We start from the raw sequence: 21,521 nt of genomic DNA, 5'->3' as shown, positions 1-21,521 counted from the left end.
TACACATATACACTCTCTCTCTTTCTTCTCAAATTTAAACTCTGGATCTCCAGCAAGGACCTGTCCCCTGCCTTAAACTCTAGAGAAGGCATTTTGGGTTATTTTTTGTCATATTTCCTAATATTTTTTTTTCTTTTCTTTTTTTTTTTTTTTGAGACAGAGTCTCACTCTGTTGCCCAGGTTAGAGTGCTATGGCATCAGCTCAGCTCACAGCAACCTCAAACTCCTGGGCTCAAGCGATCCTTCTGCCTCAGCCTCCCGAGTAGCTGGGACTACAGGCATGCGCCACCATGCCTGGCTAATTTCTTTCTATTTTTAGTAGAGACGGGGTCTCGCTCTTGCTCAGGCTGGTCTTGAACTCCTGACGTTGAGCTATCCTCCCACCTCGGCCTCCCAGAGTGCTAGGATTACAGGAGAGTTTTTTTTTTCCTTAAAATACAGTATGTGCTAATTCCAAAGATTATATAGGAGTGAATTCATTTCAGAAATGTACCATTAGTACCATTAGTACAATTAGTACCATTAAATGTAAAGTATAATGAAAACATCTTTTAAATATAGTAAATTGAAATGCATATAACCACCATTTTACTAAAAAGTTACTCCTCATACTATTTAACCACATAAAAATGTCCTTATATTTAGAGAATAGGAAGACATGCCAAAGACTGAGAAGAAAATACTTGCAAAAGAAATATCCAGTGAAGGACTGTAATCCAAAATATGCAAAAACCTTAAAACCCAACAAAAAGTAAATAATCAACTCAATTAAAAAATGGGCAAAATCCACCTTAGCAAAGAAGATATACGTATGGCACATAAGCATACGAAAATATGTTCAACATTATATGTCATTAGAGAATTGCAAATTAAGACAACAATGAGATTCCACTATACAACAATTAGAGTGACGAAAATCTAAGCACTGAAGATACCGAATGCTGGAGAAGATGTAGAGCAACAGGAACTCTCATTCATTGCTGGTGGGAGTGCAAAATGGTACAGCCACCTTGGAAGACAAGTTGGCAGTTTCTTAAAAAAGTAAATATACTCTTATGATACAATCCAGCATTCGGTTCCTTGGCATTTACCCAAAGGAACTGAAAACTTGTCTACACAAAAACTTGCACCTGGATGTTCATAGCAGCTTTATTCATCGGAAGCAACCAAGATGTGCTTCAATAGGCAAACGGATAAATGAACTGTGGTACATTCAGACAATGGAATAGTATTCAGCATTTTAAAAATGTGAGCTATCAAAGCATGAAAATACATGGGGGAAGCATAAATGCATATTACCAAGTGAATGAGCCAATATGAAAAGGCCACGTACTGTATGATTCTAACTTTATGGCGTTGAGGAAAAGGCAAAACTATGGAGACAGTAGAAAGATCAGTGGTTGCCATGGGCTAGCAGGAGGGAGGGATGAATAGGTGAGCACAGAAGACTTTTAGGGCAGTGAAACTATCCTGTATGATGCTATGGTGGTGGATATATATCATTCTACATTTGCCCAAACCTATAGAATGTACACCACCAACAGTGAACCCTAAAGCAAACCTTGGACTGTGGGTGACAATGATGTGCCAGTGTGGGCTCATCAGTTGTAACAAATGTGCCACTCCAGTGATGGTGCTGATGGTGAGGAGAGACTAGTCATGTATGGGGCAGTGATATACGGGAATTCTCTATACTTTCTGCTTCATTTTTCAGTGCACCTAAAACTGCTCTATAAAATGAAGTCTATTTAAAACAATGTTTTTTAAATCCCTTTAAACCAATTTACTGAGAGGGATTACAGCATAAGGGATTGGACTTTGGGTGTGAGGCTAGCTGAGCTCAAATCCTAAATCCTGTCCTGTGAGCTGTGTCCCCTTTAGCGAGGAGCTGCTGTGTGCTGCAGTGTTTTCTTCTGTGAGCTAGGGTAGTAATAGCAGCTACTGTGTCTTAAATGAACTACTGAATGTTAAATACTTAAAATGGTGCCTTGCATATAATAAACACTACTATCTGTTATTATTTTTATATAAATATAAGTTAAACATCTTCCCTTCAGATGAAACATGTCAAATTATTATTTTATTGATTTATGTACCTGTTCATCCACATTATATTTTTTAATGAAAATGTATCAGTTGCACTGAAATGCCACAAATCTGGTACAGTGTCCTAACTTGGTTTGATTTCTGAAGCTTGGCAAACCCTGAACAAACCTTGGCAAACTCTCGACTGCTGGTAATCCTAAATCAAAAGGATTTATAGAAGTGTATTCATGTAAGAACTATGTGCTTAGTGCCTTTTAAGTGCAAAGTATAATTAAGTAATATTCTAAACACGCTCAGTTGAAATGTGTAAAACCAATGGGAGGCCCCCTGGTGTGGGGGAGGGTGGAGCTTCCCTGGTTGAGTAGCCACATCGCCTCATTCCAATTCACAGGGACCAGTTGCTGGAATGAATATGAGTTTTTAAAAAAATTTTGCAAATTAATTATTTTAAGTTCAAGGTTATTATTTTGTCACAATATTAAGAGATTTAAGAACAACAACAACAAAACAAAGGATTGCAACCTTGAGAACAGTCTCTAAAGAAATGCTGTTTTGTTTGACATTGTGAGAAATGTCTTGTTTGTGCTTAAAAATGGACATCTTATATGAAAAAAGTGAAGAATAGTATTTTTCAATACTTATTGTAGGCCCACCATTGTGCAAGTTTACTTATAGAGTTGCAAAATAGCTCCTTCCAAAATATGGCAAGTCTGATTAGTAGCGAGTTTGTATCTGTCCTTACTATAAATTTAGGAAAAAAATATCAGTAGGGGAGAAATTCTACCCATAAAACAAAGAAATATTTTCTAAAACCACTCAGGCTAATAACACTTAACAACCACCAACTGATTAGATAATTACATACATATTTATAAAACATTTAAAATACCTAAAAATTACATATGTCCTAATAGAATAAATAAAGTCATTTAGAAAAATAAAATTTAAATTCCACTTCCACATTAGTTCTTCTATCCTTAATTATTCTTTTTACCCATATTTACAAGAGCCAGTTTTAATCTCTACATCATGTAGAAGGTAAAAACTCAAAAAAGATCTTGTGCAAAAATAGAGATCTCCTCGGACATGGCAAGTGTACCGAATCCACAAACATATTTGCTTCTAGAAGGATAGAAACCATATAAAATGGACTATATGAAAATGCTAAAAAATTCAACTTTGGAAAATCAATGGTCAATCTAAGGATGCTGATCCTTGTAGGGTAACCTAGAACTCAACAGCTGCACTAAAATGCCAGAATCCAAATCTTTTCTTTCACATTTTCTTTACAACCAAAAAAGACACTGCCTACCCATCTGTCTGTTTCTAACCACCACTTCTCTAATATGAGGAAAAAAGGAGAACTAGTGAGAATCTATTTATCTATGTTTGTATATAAAGCTGACCAGCATTACTCGTGGACTTCCTCATGACGTGATGTTCCACATAAGGGAACACCTTATCTGATCCTGCTTTTTCCCTCATCCTTATGCTTGTCATTAAGTTATGCTTTAAAGTGTGACATGATATTAAAAAGTGAAATAAGCTTTCATAAAACCACTACATCTTCTACAGTAAAAGTCTTTCCAGAAAGCTAAATCCAACAGCACTTTCCAGTGATTAATTCTCAGAAAGTTGCTCCTAGTGTTCCACCAAATCATCCTTTCTAGAAGTTCAGTCACTGCCTGTGCTGTGGTCCAAGGAAACTGAGATGAGCTTCGTTGCCCACACAAAGAATATATGCATACTAGAGGCTGGCTTCTTAAAGTGTGGTCCAAGGACCAGCATTACCTGGGAGCAGAATTTCAGGACCCACTTACTGAATCAGATTCCACATCTGACAAAGTCCCCAGGCACATTAAAATTTAAGAAGCACTGTCCTAGAAGACTATTCATTTCCTACTAGCCCTCTCATTCCCATGCCAAGAAACCCTTAATCTTTTATTTAGTCCTCAAAAAGGCTCATTTGTAAATATTTAACCTTCCAACTGATTACTTCTAATATGTGTCTTCCTGATTATTTTAAGCCAAAAGACAACGAAATGGACACCCGTCTCCATGGACTGGCACAGAGAACTTTGCCAGGACTAAGCAGGAAGGGGGGCTCGCACACTCATGACAGTGGAAGCATGTGAGCAATTAAGATCCAGGCAACACAGGAACAGTTCACTCATTTCATGACATAGGCTAAAATAGAACAAAATAAAATAGCTTTCATTATCATTGCTAATGCCCACATTTTTCAAGTAGCCTGTATGTGATTAGTTGTCCAACTATAAATTGGAGATAATTAAATAGACCTCTTTTGCAGGGACTTGTAAAAGTTAAATGGGGAGATCAGACAGCCAACAGTTTACCACAATGCCTGGAACTTGGCAGCTGCTAAATATGTGGTAGGCCCTTCCTTGCCTCAAGAGCAGCTGTAGAGGGTGGTAACATGTGATTTTACTACTCTTGGCCTGGAAAAGAAAGAAGGTTTATCTCATTTGAAATTTCTGGATATTCTAGTCCATTCTTCAGGCTGTTGGAGTCCCAAGGCCTTGCAACTTAAATGTTATGCTTATGTTTAAATGGTCTATGCCACGGTAATTATTTGGTTCTGCCGTCTTGTCAAGAGACGCTGATGTATCTCCTAAGGTAGAAAGTTTGCCCAGTTATTTTTATATCTCCATTTTATTTCTGCAAATGCTCAACATATGTTTAACTTGAATTTGTTATTTAAAGTGGTAATTTTAGTGCTTCTACCTTAACAAACTACAAGCTAATTATATTATTTTATATAAAACTGACAGCACAAGTAGATATGTCATTAGGCTGTTATTCAAGACATGCTAAAAATATTCTATGATTTTCAAGTCTTTTCTTGGGACTCTACTGTTACATTCTGAGTAAATAAGACTCTCCTGGTATCTTTCACAAAATGCCACTGAGTGACTTGCTTCTGAGGCACAGAAAATCCTGAGTGAACACTGAGACCTGGGAGCAGGATCAGTAGGCAGATTTCTTTTCCTGCGACAATTCCTTTTCCTTCCCCACAGCCTGAAGCAACTAAATATGGAAGAAGTGCATTTGTCTCTTAGGGGATGTCTTACGGTAGCACAGCTGTTTAATTATCTGCTTTAAACCAGACTTCATTCTTCTGTTGTTCCTTTCCAACTTTTTTTTTTATAGTTAAGGAGGGATGTGATGAAATGAGTGCGTGTTTGTATATTGTTTATAAACAAAAACTTGTATAGATGAGTCCATGTGTTTGAAAATGATCAGAACAACTTCTGGAGCTCCAGCCTGGAGCACACCCATCCCTCAGTACGCGGGGGAATCATTCTCCACTTTACTCCTGTTTGTTAAACCTATTAATTGCATTTGATACTCTGTCTGCATCAGTGGTCACTATTCATTAACTTCTCTGCCCAAACCAGTGTGCCAGCTTGAGCTTTGCTGTGACAGTGAAGGACTCCACTTACTCCATGCAAGAGATCATGAGGATGGACCCTGGTTGAGTTGAATATTAATATTTGAATATTACCCACAGCTATTCCTTCAACAGAGTGAGCAGTACGGGGAAAAATAGGGGAAAAAGTCTGTGAGGAAGGAAGGTTTGGAAAACACAGAGGAAGCAAACATCACATGTATTTTGACTTTGATAAATCCTCAAAGATTTTTTAGGTCCTCTGACCTTTCCCTACATGCTATGACTCAGGGGCATACAAGTTTTGACTGAGGGGTCCTCTTTTACCTTCTACCATTATTACAATAGCCTGAATTTTTTATCTAATCGGTTTTATGGGAATAATGGAAGCTCTTGGTCAGTGGGTAAGACAAGACGCAATTCATTTTAAGACTTTTTGTGAGACGAAGGCATATTAATGAGAGCCCTGGGTGGGAGGGGAGGTAGCAGGGGCCGTTCACGTTGGCCAGTGGCAATGAGGAAGCAGTATAAACACACCAGGTACGAGGCTGGCATTATGCAGTCAGGATGCTGAGAACAACCTCTGAAAAGAGAGAAGGTGACAAACCAAGCAGAGTGGACAAAGACACACTTAAGCTACTTAACCATTATAAATGGGGCTGCCTTGTACATTGGGAGGAAAATCAGAGGGAGAAGCAGCTTTGGAATGCTGCGATAGTCATTACACTGTAACGGCGCCAGAAAAGTAATTTAAAACCAAAACGGTCTCATCACTGAATGGATATCAATTCATTGTTTTATCTGCATGAAGAGAGGACAGCCCTCACATGGTTCCAATCACTGTATCTGACATGGGTAAGAACAGAATTAATACCCAGGGGCGAGTAGCATGACAAAGCAAGCTCTGAGTCAAGAAAGTGAAGTGGACGTTGAATTATAAGCCTTAAATTGCTCTTCGCAATGGCCTGTTTCGATCTGTGACTCTGGTGGCTCCCCAGGTATTTTCAGGACTTCACGATAAGGGTCGAATGGGGGCAAAAGCTCAAGATTTCACTGAAGATTTAGTAACGTAGCCTTGAGATTAAAGTGGTGCCCACGAGGCCTGAGGAGAATAGCAAATTGGAATGTTTATTCAAGTCATAGGAGTTCAGATTCTTTTACTTTCCTGTTAGGCTGAAGTAAACACGGATAGAGAGGGAGATTGACAGATAAACTCATTGATAGAAAAGGTAGATACTCTGGTGGTAAAACTTAAGGAGACTTGTACCCGGCGATTTGCGTGTGAATGCCAGCTCTGCTGCTCACTGGGTGTGTAAAAGCTCGGGCAAATGCTTCCACTCTCCTGCCTTAGTTTCCTCTTCTTCAAAATGGATATTTCAGAATCGACCTGACACGGCTGTTGTCAGGATTAAATGAAATAATGCATACACTCTGTTTAAAATTGTATCAGGCAAACAGTAAGTGCTCAATAAATGCTGTTATTAGGTATTTAAATATTTAAATGGATAAAAGGCAGTAGCGCTACATTGCATTTCTTTAATTGTTCTCTTTGGGGTAAGTAAGGCCCCCTACCTTATGGTACAGAATCTCTCCCAGAGCCCTAAATTGATCCAACCCTGAGGCTGTCCAGCCTTCCAAAGCCTGAAATCAGCATCCCAAGGGATACGAGGGCCAAGGGCTCCCTGCGTAGTGTTCGCGGTTCTCCATGCTTTGTTGGCCCTCTTAGCTCTAGAGAGAATCCACAGAATTACCTCATGATCACAGCCCAGGGTTTTTTTTTTTTGTATTTAAACTTTTAAGTAAATATTCAATGTTTCTTGTTAATTCCCCATCCATTTATGTATTTTTTTCTTATGATTTTATTACATTTAACTTCGTGAATTTGCCTTTTGGGTTTCAGCCTCTCAGAACCTAAAATTTGGCCTTCTTTGGAGCACACATCTCTTTCAAGCACAGCCCATGCTCTCATTTTTCATTGTATCCTTAGAACTGAAGTGTTCTGATTTATAGGCAGATGTCATATTAGGGAAAGCAACCAGATTACCCTGAACAATTTATAGAATTAGTTTTGTAATAGCTTCAGGGATGCCATTTTGACTTTAAGCAACCTGGAAAATGAGATGCTAGTCTATTTTTGAAAACTTCTAAGGAAGATTTCTAAATTTCCATGGGGGGCAGCTTTATAGTGGTTTAAGAACAAAGTGACAATAATTCCTAGAGGAATGAGGAAAATGCTGAGAATCAGACCACTGGTTCAGTCACAGATACCTCCAAACTTGACTCCCCAAATATGGAGCTAGGAGGTAGAAAGGGTAACGGGTGAATTCCTATTCTGAAATCGCCACACTAACAGAAACCAACCAGGTAATTTAAGGAAGTCTCACTATTTTTAGACATGGATAGTTAAGACTTGCTGTCAATATTGATCAGACAGCTTCTTATTAAGCTTCGTAATTTCACTAGAACTATTCAAGAACCATTGATGGTTTCTTCCTAGAGTTTTAAGAAGTAAAGTCACTTGACTAAGTTGCTCTAAAAATATCTTTCAGAGGTTTATAGCTACTTATTGAGGAATGAGATATCAGCTGATATGAAATCAAACCATGCTGAATAAAACATAGTTTAGGATTGCAAGGTGTGACAAAGATGATTAGCTATCCACTGAAATCCATTCTTCCCTTAGGCACAAAGCTAGACTAAATTCCCAGACTTTCTTGTAGTTAGGTGAACCAGCAGATCAAGTTCTCTACTGGATTGTAAACAGAAGTGAGGTCTGCTATTGGGAGTTTTAAGTGAGCAGTCAGGCCTCCTCCATGTTCTTTTTCTCTTCCTGCTAGAGAGAAAAGAGTCCACCAGTTCCACAGTAACCTTGGGAACTCCATGTTGAAGGTGGCGGACCTTCTGCCAGCCAGGTTTTCCAAATGACTGCACATAGAAGAGGGGCCTGCAACTAGGACCCTGCCCTGGGCTGGTAACACGAGTGAGGAATAAGCTTATGCTACATGTAAGAAATGACATGTTTGGGTTTATTGATTAGTTTACAATATCCCAAGTACTATCTATGCCATATTTTAAAATTACACACTCTTACTAAATCACATGGGAGCAGAGATATCTTCACTTCACTTTAGTACTTTTTACTTTGTCAAAGGTGCTTTCACATGCATGATTGCCTAGGAGTTTCATAACAACCTCTAAAAAAATGGTAACTTTGGGAAAATATATATAAATTTTTAAAGAAATAGTACTGCAGTAAGATAACTTAAAAAGCCTTAATTTTAAATAATAGAAATAAACATACAGTTCAAACTTTTGATATTATGCAATTAAAAATTCCAGAGAAGTATTAGAAAAAATCAAACAAAGTTTCAACTTCAAACCTGAGTTGATGATAAATATACCTTGAAGATTTATTTTTGTGGTCCAAATTACCACTAAGAAAATGTGACTATTAACGTAACTGCCCTTACCTGCTAACGATGACATATTGATAATGATGCCGCCTTCACCTCCATTTTGCTTGCTCATGTAATCCAAACCAAGATAGGTTCCACTGATAACAGAAACCTAATCCAGAGGCATAAATGAGAAAAGCAACATAGCTATTATCCTTCACGTACCAAAGTTTTTATTATTATTCCAGCCACATAGGGAGATTTCTGCAAATATTATCAATGAAATGTTTTCAAAGGGCTTTTTCTTTTTTTTAAAAGCTGGTCACTGACCCTGGATTCTCTTTTGTTTGCCTAACAGTTGTGAAGCTGATCATCTCTCTGCAACACTTCACTTCACTTCACTTAGTTGTCCAATACGAGATTTTTATAATACAGGTTGTGTTCCAATAGTGCTTGGGCATTTTAACTCAATTCTTAGCATCTTCAATAATTCTATATGTGCTTTTTGTTTTCTAAATATTGGATACAAAATTTATTTAACCATCTTCTTAGCATGTGGTTCTTAGCACGTGGTTCTCATGTCCAAGTATTTCACAGTCATCTGCTTCGTTTAGTTCTCTTAGACCTTGGAATATAAAATAGTGGGTATCCTGGTTTCCTACAGTTTTCTCCTTTTTTCTTTCTAATAAAAATTCTATTTTGCTTTGTATCTACCACTTCTCCAAGTAGTATAGAGGAAGGTGAAATCTCCAGTGTAGACTAGACACTGATTGATCTAATTCCGTCATGGAAATCCCATTCTTTTTGACAGTGGCTGGTTTAGGTGCCAGCATGTGACCCAGTACTGGTCAGTGAGACTTTAGGGGCAATGAGCCACAGGTTGGGGGTGGGATACTGCTGAGAAACTTTTACTTGGTCTTAAGCAGGCCACGGACAAATGGTTACATTTCCGCCTTTTCATTGTGCGTACGGGTGCCATGACTGGAACGGACAACTCATATCTGCCAGCATCCTGAGGGTGAAGCCAACTTAAAGGATGCAGGTGGGAGAGATGAAGAGACCCTGAGCCCTTATGATATCACTGATCTGCAGTATCAGGTGATCCTGAACTCCGTGTTGTGTGAAATCATGTAACTATTTTATCCAGTTTGAGTGAGGATTTTCAATGACTTGGACATGTGGTCTATCACTTAATTTTATTCATCACTGCTTACAGCTATCCTTTCCACAGTTTACTCTTTTGCTACTTACCTCCATGTATAGGCACTTTTCCTGTTTTTATTCTAACATTTAAGAATTCACCACAACCAAAAACAACCTGTGAGATGAAATTGGTATTTGAAGCCTTACTTTTTCCTTTTAGATTTAAGAACGCCTTCTTTCCAGCTTAGACTTATAAAAAGTGAAAATTCCCTTTTGACATCTTAATTCCTATTTTTTTCATGCTTCACAATGCTGCACAGAAAATGATACAATAAGTAATGAGTCTGAAACTGAGGGCACACACTGGTGTTTACCTTTGTTTTATCTTAAAAAGTCCTTCTGGAATTTTCTTGACAAGCTTTCAGAGATGCCTCTCCTACCTAATAGTAGTTCTAGAAGAAAGAAGTAAATTGAAGACTGTATTCACTTAAGCCATGTGTCAGTTTGATATTAAGTAGGCTTAGGGAGAATGAATAAAATCTCCCTTAAAAATGAAAAACAAAACATTAATTGTTTATATAAGAAGGAAAAAATGTAGATGGCTGAAATTACTGAAGTCAATTAGATTCTGTTAGTTTCTGCCCAAGTCTCCAGCATGTCTGAACAGAATTTCTGTGTATGTGTATTGGCGCTATGCTTTTATTCTCAGGTATTTACAGCTTTGCTGACACTCTGCTTTTGTGTTTGCAACATCTATAAGATGTAGCCAGATAGAAAACTTGGGCATGTTTAAATTTTATTTTTAATTTTTTTAAAAAGCAAGATTTATTTCTAGGTCTTTGGTGGAGGAGGGCAAGGGATTATTATTAGGTTAAGAACTGAATAGCTTTTCAAATGAAAGCGTTCATAGACTCAATCTACAAGACAAGGTCTTTGCTATGGCTGTGCAGAGATGATATTTTTCACCTCTTTTACTTTACTATAACAATCTCTTCCTTATCCTAGATCATATACATATTTATTTATTCTATGTCTGATTTCACATAGAGAACTAAAACATTCAATTATTGGCAAAATGATCTAATTAACATGCTTACTCCATATTTTTGGTTATAAAAAGATGACTTTTATATTTAATACTGAAATTGTAATTGGGTTGTATTCTAAATCTTATTTTTTTTCACGAATTAAAGCATTCAATAACTTAAAACAACTGTCAAAAATTCCCCTCCACTGGGAAAAATTCTCTCGTAATTAAAACAAATGGACAAATGGTAATAGCCTACTTGTTTCATTCTTTTCTTATCAGGAATCATGTCGTCCTACAACACACACACACACACACACACACACACGCACACACACACACATTTTCACTACTGAAATTTCCAATCTGTTATTTTTCCATTTCCTCTATCTCATCTTCCTCCATGCTGAGGTTCCTTTTAGTTTATTTATGGTTCTTTCACTCTACTGTAATTTTTTTATTTTTTTTAAGTTCTGGTATATAAATCATGCCACCTTGCTTTTCAAGTTCTTTGTGTTTTCTCCAGCCCAGTTCTCAAGAAATACTAATATAGATGACCATTTTTTAAAAATCCCTTTCATTCTTTATTTTTTCATCATGTTCAAAATGTTACCATTTTTTGCTTGTTTTAGGGATAAATATTATTGTCTTCCCCTTGCTGGAGCTACTTACAATTAAGCAAACTCTGTAAACCATGTGTAGTTCAACTGGATTTTCAGTATTATAGAGTAGCAATGGCAGCAAATAGTTTCTAATTTAGTTTGTAATCAACATCCTTTGGAGCCAAGAAAAGGGAGCACATTTGAGAACAATGTCTCTGTCCTTTTCCTCAGCTTCTTTAGAGATAGAGGGAGGCAGAGGAACTCACCGCATATAAAAATAAGATAGTGAGAAAATGTAGGTTTTGATGCTCTGGAAAGGAAATGCTATTTATTGAATGAATACTCTTCAGTAGCAATGTGCTGAATGCTTCACATAAACTACGGTTTATTTAAGCTTAACAGTCCTTAGAGGAAGGAAGTTTACCTTCTCCCATTCACAAACTGTGAAATTCAATATCAGAGAAATTAAAAAACAGTTCATAAACTGTAGATTTAAGACTAAATTCTAATTTGGACTAATTCAAAATGCATATATCTCTTGCAGTGCAAATCTTTAGGCAACAAATGTATTTCTGAAAAAAAATCACCAGCAATAGCCATCTATTTTGTTTAATTTTTATTTGAATATACTAAGGGATTCAGGACCTGTTAGTTATATGTCCAAATTAGATTATGAGTCCCACCTCAGTGGAGATGAATTATTTAGGTTTATTAAAGCTTCAAAAACTTAAAGTAGGCCGGGCGCGGTGGCTCACACCTGTAATCCTAGCACTCTGGGAGGCCGAGGCGGGTGGATCACTCAAGGTCAGGAGTTCGAGACCAGCCTGAACAAGAGTGAGACCCCGTCTCTACTAAAAAATAGAAAGAAATGATCTGGACAACTAAAAATACATATATAAGGAAAAAATTAGCCGGGCATGGTGGCGCATGCCTGTAGTCCCAGCTACCTGGGAGGCTGAGGCAGGAGGATCGCTTGAGCCCAGGAGTTTGAGGTTGCTGTGAGGTAGGCTGACGCCACGGCACTCTAGCCCGGGCAACAGAGCCAGACTCTGTCTCAAAAAAAAAAAAAAAAGGTTAAAGTAAAAGAAGTACACTGAGCAGAGTTACCCAAAGTTAAGGTGGACTTAACTTGGAATAATATTCAAAGTCAAGTCAACCTCTGCCCAATTGCCAGAGTGACCTTTGATGATTTTGCAAAACCTCATTCTTTCCTGAACATTCTTTGTGATCTCTGAGCATACGTAAATAATGCTGCTGCTGTTCGCTTCAGACTAAGGAGGAAGCGTGGAAGAGCCTGATGGAAACAAGACTGGGAAGAGGTTTAGCGTGTCTCTTGTGTGGGAAGAATGATGAGCTCAGCAGAGTGAAGAATAAGGAAGGGGTGAGTTCAGTAAGGAGGAAAAGCGGAAGGTAAGTTACCAAACTTACCTCTTCCTTATTCTGATAAGGATGATACTGTTTGGCAGCATGGATGTATTAGAAATCATCTAAACATTGTACTAAAACACAGAAATGAATACCTATGTATGCAAAAATCATGTATTGGCAGTTTATCCAATGAATATTAGTTAACATCTACTCTGTAAGAACACAATATTTTTGCCTTAAAAGAATGTATAGTTTACTAGCATAAATTACATATGGATAAAAATAATTCAAATAAAATCGAAAAACTGGCAAGCTCTTTGAGAATGGCGTAGATATGTTGTATAAGATTTCAGAAGAGGGAGAGATATGTGGTGAAGTCCTCTAACTAAGTAGTTACTCTCTCACCTGGGCAGTAAAATGGAGAAATATATAAAAGAACAAACATGTAAGTGTATAAGATCCAAGGAGGCAGATTACAGTCAGAGCAGAGTCTAAAAAAAGGTTATATAGACTACCTACAAATATTTGCACTGTGCTAACAGAGATAATCAAGTTGAAAGGGACAATGATTGGTCAGACTCTAATCTACCTTTGCAATGGGTGTAGGTAGGAGGGAAAGTAATACACTTTAAAGTTATAGATGAGTAACAAACGTTATGCATTGTTCTATAAAAAATTAAACAAATATCATTAATTGTTGAAGTTAACCTAAGAAGTAGCATATGTCAGCAGAGTCCCAAGGGGAAAAAAAAAAAGACTGGCTAAATTTCAATGGAGAAGGATCCAGGAGAGCTAGTTGTAACCAGAGGGGTCACAGTAAAATTCCCCTGGTCTTCCAGAATTTCCTATTTCCACATGATGTAGGTACTTTCCAGCTTGGAGCAGGTGTTTATTCACATGGGCTACATTAAAGCAAATATGCTCTCTCAGCTGGATGAAGACAGACAATTCGAATCCTGTACCTTTGTAATAACTGCTTCACTACTTTCTTGTTTCTTTATATTCACTCTAATCATCGCATACTGTTTGTAACAGCTAATTTCTCAAAGAAAAGATACAGTAAGTGTCCATTATGAATGCATTGAATATAGGAATTATATCCTAGTAATCTTTATTTATAAAAATATCTGTAGATATTACTAATGAAACAGTTAAAATATCAATAGCAATTCCAAAGGGAGAAAGCTGCTATGCAATTTTTCACTGGGATAGCCTGATTCAAAAAAATTCTCATCACTTTATGAGGTTTTGGAAAGTGGCATAAGTCTATAAATACATATTCTTAAAAATTCCTACAGTTTTCAGTTGGCTATATATTCAAAGTCTCAGTATTATCAGGTGGCCAAAGGATGTAATGAAGTACGGTTCTTAATAAGTCAGAGGTAATCACCAAAGATTACATATAATATGTATGGTTTTCTTATCAGCAGAAGAAAATTAAACTTTCCAGTGTATTTAGGTAAGGAATGGAAAAAGAATCAAAACAAAAAGAAAACATCAAATATTAAAGTATAAAATAGATGAGTAAAAATAAATATAAATGGCTTAATTTCCCAAATATAAAAAAGGCAGATGTTCCTAGATGTGATTTTAAAAATAAATTCTCGAGGCTGACGCGGGCGGATTGTTTGAGCTCAGAAGTTCGAGACCAGCCTGAGCAAGAGCGAGACCCCGTCTCTACTAAAAATAGAAAGAAATTAATTGGACAACTAAAAACATATAGAAAAAATTAGCCGGGCATGGTGGCGCATGCCTGTAGTCCCAGCTACTCGGGAGGTTGAGGCAGGAGGATAGCTTGAGCCCAGGAGTCTGAGGTTGCTGTGAGCGAGGATGATGCCACGGCACTCTAGCCTGGGCAACAGAGTGAGACTCTGTCTCAAAAAATAAATAAATAAATAAAAATAAATTCTCACAATATACCATCATGAAGAGACAAGTTTAACATAAAAGGTTGCTTACATTTTCAAAATAAATAAATGGAAAAAAATATACTTAGGTAAATATGAATCAAAAGAAGATGATGGGGTACCAATTTTATATATGGAAATATAGAATAGGTCAAACACATCACAGGTGGTAAGCAGGAGTATAACTTTTTCAAAAATCAAATCAAAAGAGCAATAAATTATAATCACTAGCAATTTATGCTCTGAATATTAAAAGGTGTGTAATATATAGATTCCAAAGCTACAGAATTACTGAAAGAGGTAGGGAAACAGATATTTGTCATTTGAGATATGAATACCTTCTGTTCAGAAACTGACAGATCAGGGAGATAAAAGTAAGCTAAGGCATAATTGACATCCAAACCAAACAGGAACATTAAAAGAAAAGAAAATTATAAGCTAATTATCATTTTTAAGCACAGACACACAAATATTCAATTAGGTATTAAGTAAGAAAATTCAATGGTATCTTAAACATTCATGTACCATAATAAAGATTTAGCCAAGAGATGTAAGTATTGTTTACAGAAAATATTTCATTTATTTTACTACATTACTACCTAATTTATATATACATATATATTTTATATATGTATATATAAATTAGAACCTCAGAAAGATTTTAAAGAAAACTTGCCAGTTTCAAGTTATTTTCAAATATAATGGACCTGGAACATTGGCAGTAAATTTTTAGAAGAAAATTTAAGGAGGGGTGTTTGTACTCTAATATAGCACCGCCGTTGATTAAAGGATTTTAGGCATCTGTCAAGTTTAGGGAGCAATTTTGTACCCTTATCAAGGTGAGGCTTACAGATTAAGCTCTTTCATGAGATAGTAAAATTTTTATTACCTCTACCAAGCTACTATTGCAGTTAAGTAATTACTCATGGGAATTTGAATTTAAGCCAAAAAATTATTGACTAAGCACTATCTTTAAGATATTGTGTTGATTAGTGAGAGGAATGAAGAAAAACACAACACTGTTTCTGTTTTTAGGAGTTTATAATCTCCTTGGAGGAAATCTTGAAGTAGGAGGCCACTCCCTATAGTTTTATACACACACAGTGGCCCCATTACACTTTACACTCGTCTGCTTTGCAAGGCTAGTCATGGCCTTAACAAGGGCAGGGTGACCCCATCACAGCGCATCTGACATTTTGCTTTAGCTAAGGTTTGAGTTTTACTAAACCCCGATATCTTACGTCAAGAGCATTTATAGAATGATAAAATCAACAAACTCACGGTATAATGGATAAAACAGAAAATTTTATTTCTTAAGTCTGCCTTTTTAAGTAAGAGCTAGTCATCAAACGTCATGGAAATTATATATACATACACCTTGACTTTCAGGATAAAAATCTTACTGATTCCAAAGTTCCATTTTCCCTTTAACCTTGTTTTCTGTTATATTCCTGGCATTTAATTAAGATTTATTTTTTAAATAAATAAATCAGGGGTTCTCAAGCTTTTTCTGTAAAGGGCCAGGTTGTAAATATTTTAGTCACTGCGTGACACACAGTCTCTGTCACAGCTATCGAGCTCCACTGTTGTAGCATGAAAACAGCCATTGACAACATAGAAATCAGTGACTGTGGCTGTGTCCCAGTAAGGCTTTATGGACACTGAAAGTTGAATTCCACATGTTCATACTTCTCATATTCTTCTTCTTTTGAATTTCTCAACCATTTAAAAATGTAAAAGCCATTTTTAGCTTTCAGGTCATACAAAAATAGGTGGTAGGCCATAGGGCCTGCGGGTTACAGTTTGCCAGCCTCTGAGGCAAGCAATCCATTGTGTTTCGTTCACATTTCCTTTTGATGTTTTAAGACATATACTTTCATAATTAAATGCCTTCCTATTTGTAAAAGGAAATGCTTTTTTCTAGTGTTCTATAACTATACATTTTCTGTATTGTAGGTCATTGTTTTGTTTCTGTAAATGTAAGAACCTTTCTTTCTTTATAAACATCATGTTATCAAATAATTTTAGGCAACAAACATGACTAAGAAAGCTTACCAAATTAATTTGCAGAGTTTTTTCCCAGTTTTTCTCATTATTCACTCCAGCATTATTGACCAAAATGTCCAATCTTCCAAAGTGGTCTACAACTTTTCTGAAAGTATCTAATTAAAAAAAAATGTATAGGTACATTCTTATTTTACATGTAAACATTTAAATCACATCCTATGCCATGCCATGAATTTTTATTTATCTACCCTCATGTGAAAATTACACTCATGGGCTGTGACTTAATTCCTTGCTTCTCAATGGGTGGTTTCTGGACAAGCAGCATCAATCAGCATTACCTTGGAGCTTGTTAGAAATGCAGAATCCTGCAGACACCACAGACCTACTGAATCAGAATCTTAACTTTAATATAGTCTGAAATGATTTGTATGCACATTTAAGTTCTATGATCAGTAACTTTATCGGGTAAATTTTAGAGAACTGAGCATCCCAACCTAAGAGCTCTTTGAAGTCAGTTTGGGCAGCCAGCATCTCTCTGACTCTAAGAAGTTATTGGAGCTCTGTAGCTTAGACTATGACAAACAGCCTTTGTAATAAGCCATATTATGTTCATAAAGTGTTATAGTAACACAAGTTTTCCTGTATATTCAGATCCATTATGAGCATTTCAGAAGAGTTTCTATATCCTACTAAGTAAAAATCTACTTTTCATTCAGGTGGTTTTATTTGATTACTTTTTTCCTCCATCTCACTATTATTAGTACATTATATTGCTAATTTACGTGAAACTATGTTGAACTAGGATAAAGTTTGCATGGATTTTGAGGCCTGAATGTCCAACCACACACCCAGTCCCTGCAAACTCTCCTTAGCCAGTCTAAACTAGCTTTTACCACCTTAATATTGACAGACTCATTTTTAAAAGCAGTCTTTTACATTGTTCTATTGATTTAAAATGCTTCCTTGGGCCTTTGACCATTCATTCTAGTTCTATTACTTTAGATTATAGATAACAATTGTGGTTCTTTTTCTGTAAGACAGAAATGTATTCTCAGATCTCCAGGTCAACATATGAGGTCCTTGAAAAACATAAACTTTATTTTGATTGAAATAAACTCATAGAATTATTAGCAACCATTAAACATATTAGAAAAGACATGGATTAATCAGTTCCCAAATGGATAAATTACTATGCAAGTTAATCACTAAAAACATCAAGACTTTCTAATATGCATCCTTTACACTTACTATACCAGAATAGAAAACACAGCATAAAAACTGTTTACTTTTTCATGGAATTTTTAAATTGTTTCTTAAGATCTCAAGTTGTTTCCAGAAAAGGTCCTCCAGGAAACTAATTTTTCTTTTTTTCCCTTCCATTCTAAGTATGTTCTACTACTCTTTATAACTCCACAGAGACAGTCCCCACCTCATGAGACATTAGGTTGTTAAATATGTATGTCTAATTGCTTCTTTAATTTTCTTCCTCATGCTGGTCTCCACTGCATTACTGCATACTCTGCCCTTACCAATATATAATACACCATGTTCTTCCTGACAGCCCACTGAGTTCTGGGCTCAGGTGACTTACAGTCTAGCTCTTGCTGATATTTATATGCTGTAGTACTCTTTATAATTTACCTAAACTCTCTGGGCTGCAATTTGTTCATTTGTAAAATGAGTTATGTCTAGATCATCTCCAAGAACCTTTTCACCTCTGTATTTTTATTATTTCAATGTGTCTAAACAGTTTATAAACTGAATCCTGAAATTGGAAGAATCAGTGCCATGTTTTCCTTAGATGTAAATAAATGCTGATGTCCAGACACATGTGGATTTCTCATGACCAATGTGCCTCCCCCTGATCACTCATTATGTGTCTGAGTTTCCTCCTCCACGATCACTTATCCTTAAGGAATGTGTTTACATCCAAGGTACTAATTTTAAATACTGGAAGTGAAACAATTGAGGTTAAATGTCACATGTGAAACTACATAAATTAAGAGAGAAATGGCTTTCAGATTATCTATGCTTTTCCTTATTCCATCAGCATGGATGTTGAGATTTGACCTGACTCTATCCTTGATCCAAAATATCACATGCAATCAACAAAATTATCCTCTGGCAAAATATGCTGCACCAGCACTGTGTTTACACATTGGCTCTACTCATGCTTGTAATCTATGTCACAGGTCTTTATTAGCATTTTCAGATTTAATTATCTAATTTTCTTTACAACAATTTCTCTTAACCTTCTAACACACCAGTCCATTTTCATTGTCTTACAGACCATTTTTATATTTTAAAAGAAATTTACACCTCGTGTCCCTTTAAGAACAGGAGCACTAGAGTGAACTTCATGAAAGTTATCTGACCCCTTGATTAAAAATGTGCCTAACAATTTACTCAGTCTCTTTAAACAAAACTTTGTGAAATACAAATATTTTACATTTCTATTTTTTCCCTGAAATTATTTGTTCATGCAAATCTCTTGGGCCTCTATACAATCAGAGCTGTTTATTGTTTATGTCTATATTGTCCCTGATATTTCACAAGTTGATTGGACTATTTTAAGTGAGCAGGCAGAAACAGGAAAGCATTGAGGAAAGGCTTATTGAGATGTTTCTTCTGCAATTCTAACATTGCACAGTTGTTATTATTATTATTATTATTATTATTAAAGTACCATCTTATAGGGAAAAAGCCAGAGAAAACGTGTTAAAAACACAGCGCTTCAGTGATGATGATCCTTAAACTCGTATTCCAAAAAGTTTAAAAGGAAAACACTGCCACATTTGATTGTCATTTGACTCCAGCTTAAGTTGTTTGCTGAGTCCCTTAGCCTACTTTAACTTCCAAGTTCCATCTGAAATTTCAGTCACTTAATAATTACTGTAGCAGCACTGTCTTTGAATACACAAAGGAATTTTGATTACATTATGTGCTGCCAAACGACTAAAATAAAAGGATTTCTCAAGCAGTCTTGCCTTTCCTTAGTTTTTGTGGCTCTCGGGCTGTCAGTAGGAAACATAACAGTCCAAGCTATCTTTTGCAGCTTAAAGGTAGCTGCTCTCCAGGAGGTAGCCGAGCGGGCTGCCCGCAGGCTGGCTGTCTGTCTGGCCAGGGCTGCCTTCAGGTTGTTGCTTGTTCAGGACGTGCTCCCTGTCTTACCTCTCAGCTGTTCCTGGTCAGCCACATCGCACTGGATGAACAGCGTCTTCTGAGGTTCAAACTGTTCATCCAGGGCAGCTTTACACTTTACACCTGCTTCAAGATTCCAATCCACCAGCGCTACCTATAGACAAGAGAGGAGGAATCAAGGCTGAGACTCACACGACAGACAGACGGACAAACCATAAACGAGAGGCTCCCCTCTTGGACCTGACAGGCAGCAATTAAAGTTGGGGTTCTCTCCCGGCCGCTTTCGAGGTCTGCTCGGGAGCCACGGCCTCCGCAGCTTCTGGAGGCGGCAAGGCGGCCACGCGGGGAGCAGCCCCCGGGTCTCCCCGAGAGCCCCTCGCGCCGGGCGCGTCTCAGGGCGGGCGGGCGCCGCGCTTACCTTGGCGCCCTTGTGCAGCAGCGCCTCGGCGAAGGCTCTGCCTATGCCCTGCGCCGCGCCGGTCACCAGCGCCACTTTGCCGTTGACGTGCATGGTGGCTGCGGCTGCCGCGGGGCGGGCGGGGGGCGAGCTCCGCGTCTCCGCGCGGCCGCGGCTTTTCTGTCCCCTGCGCGCGCGTGCACCCCGGCCGGGCGCTCTCCTGCCGGTGGGCGGGGAGGAAACTGTCAAGCCGGCGCCGGGGAGCCCGCGACGGTGTCACCTGGCCCTGAGCGCTCCGGGGCGCCGAGCTCCGCGATCTCTGCCTCGGAGGCTCGCAGCCCAGCCCGGTGGGAGCCTCCCCTGGGCCTCTGGCGGCGACTGGCAGCGCGCCCGCAGCAGGAAAGCACACAGCTGATTTCCGAAGGAGAGTCTCCTGCGGTGTCCTGAAGACAAGCCCTGCAGGAGGAAAGCGGAGCAGAGGCTGGGGAGCCTGGACACCTCCTCCTGCCCGCCCCCCACCCTCCCCAGGAAGAAAAATAAAATTTAGGGATGTTGCTCTTTTGTCTCAAAAGTTTCGTGTGAGTTCCCGTCTGGCGACCATGGCTGCGGGGGTGGAGAGCAGCGGTAGTTAACGTTGTCGTTTTTTACTTAGTTGTGTTTTTGACCCACTTGTACCGATATCGGAGATGAAGAGCACACTGCGCTCTGACTCGAAAACCCCGAATCGTACCGTTTCAAGGCTGGGACTTTAAGAATCCCTTTGGCACTGCTGTTTCTGAGCAGTGTCAACTGTGTGTCATCTTCGAGAGTGCCCCCGCGAGAACCGTCATCGTCGACTTGCACGGGACTTCCAGAGTCGCTGGCAGCTTGGCAAATTGTTGGCTCAACGGAATGCTCACTCGTTGAGTCATACCAGCTTTGGAGGCTTGGAGTTAAGTCTGGGACAGAGGTTCTTCGCCCTCCAGGAACTGGAGTGCTAGCGGTGTGCTGAGACGCATCCAGCTCGGGCTCTTCCGCTGACCTAGTCTCTTTTTCTCATTGTATCAGCTGCAGGCTTCAATTTTAATTCTGCAAGCTTA

The 21,521-nt window shown here is 38.1% G+C and overlaps 1 protein-coding gene across 2 annotated transcripts in view; it reads right to left on the bottom strand.

Annotated features, from left to right (window-relative positions):
• The window catches only part of HPGD (hydroxyprostaglandin dehydrogenase 15-(NAD)), a 29,267-nt gene extending 8,366 nt beyond the window's left edge, over positions 1-20,901 (bottom strand). Inside the window, exons 1-4 of one of the 2 annotated variants that reach the window (XM_012651665.1) lie at positions 20,464-20,901; positions 20,076-20,199; positions 16,953-17,059; positions 8,926-9,022 (exon numbers count right to left, since the gene is read on the bottom strand). In XM_012651665.1, the coding sequence (XP_012507119.1) occupies positions 8,926-9,022; positions 16,953-17,059; positions 20,076-20,199; positions 20,464-20,556 (421 nt within the window). In that variant the 5' untranslated portion in view covers positions 20,557-20,901. Of the gene's footprint in view, positions 1-8,925; positions 9,023-10,367; positions 10,424-16,952; positions 17,060-20,075; positions 20,200-20,463 lie in introns of those variants that run through there. The other variant, XM_012651667.1, reaches the window with a different exon arrangement.
• Between the last annotated feature and the right edge of the window lie 620 nt (positions 20,902-21,521).

Source organism: Propithecus coquereli, unplaced genomic scaffold, assembly GCF_000956105.1.
Source record: "Propithecus coquereli isolate 6110/MARCELLA unplaced genomic scaffold, Pcoq_1.0 Scaffold36, whole genome shotgun sequence".
Classification (NCBI taxonomy): domain Eukaryota; kingdom Metazoa; phylum Chordata; class Mammalia; order Primates; family Indriidae; genus Propithecus; species Propithecus coquereli.
This window is presented reverse-complemented; position numbering and strand designations above follow the sequence as displayed.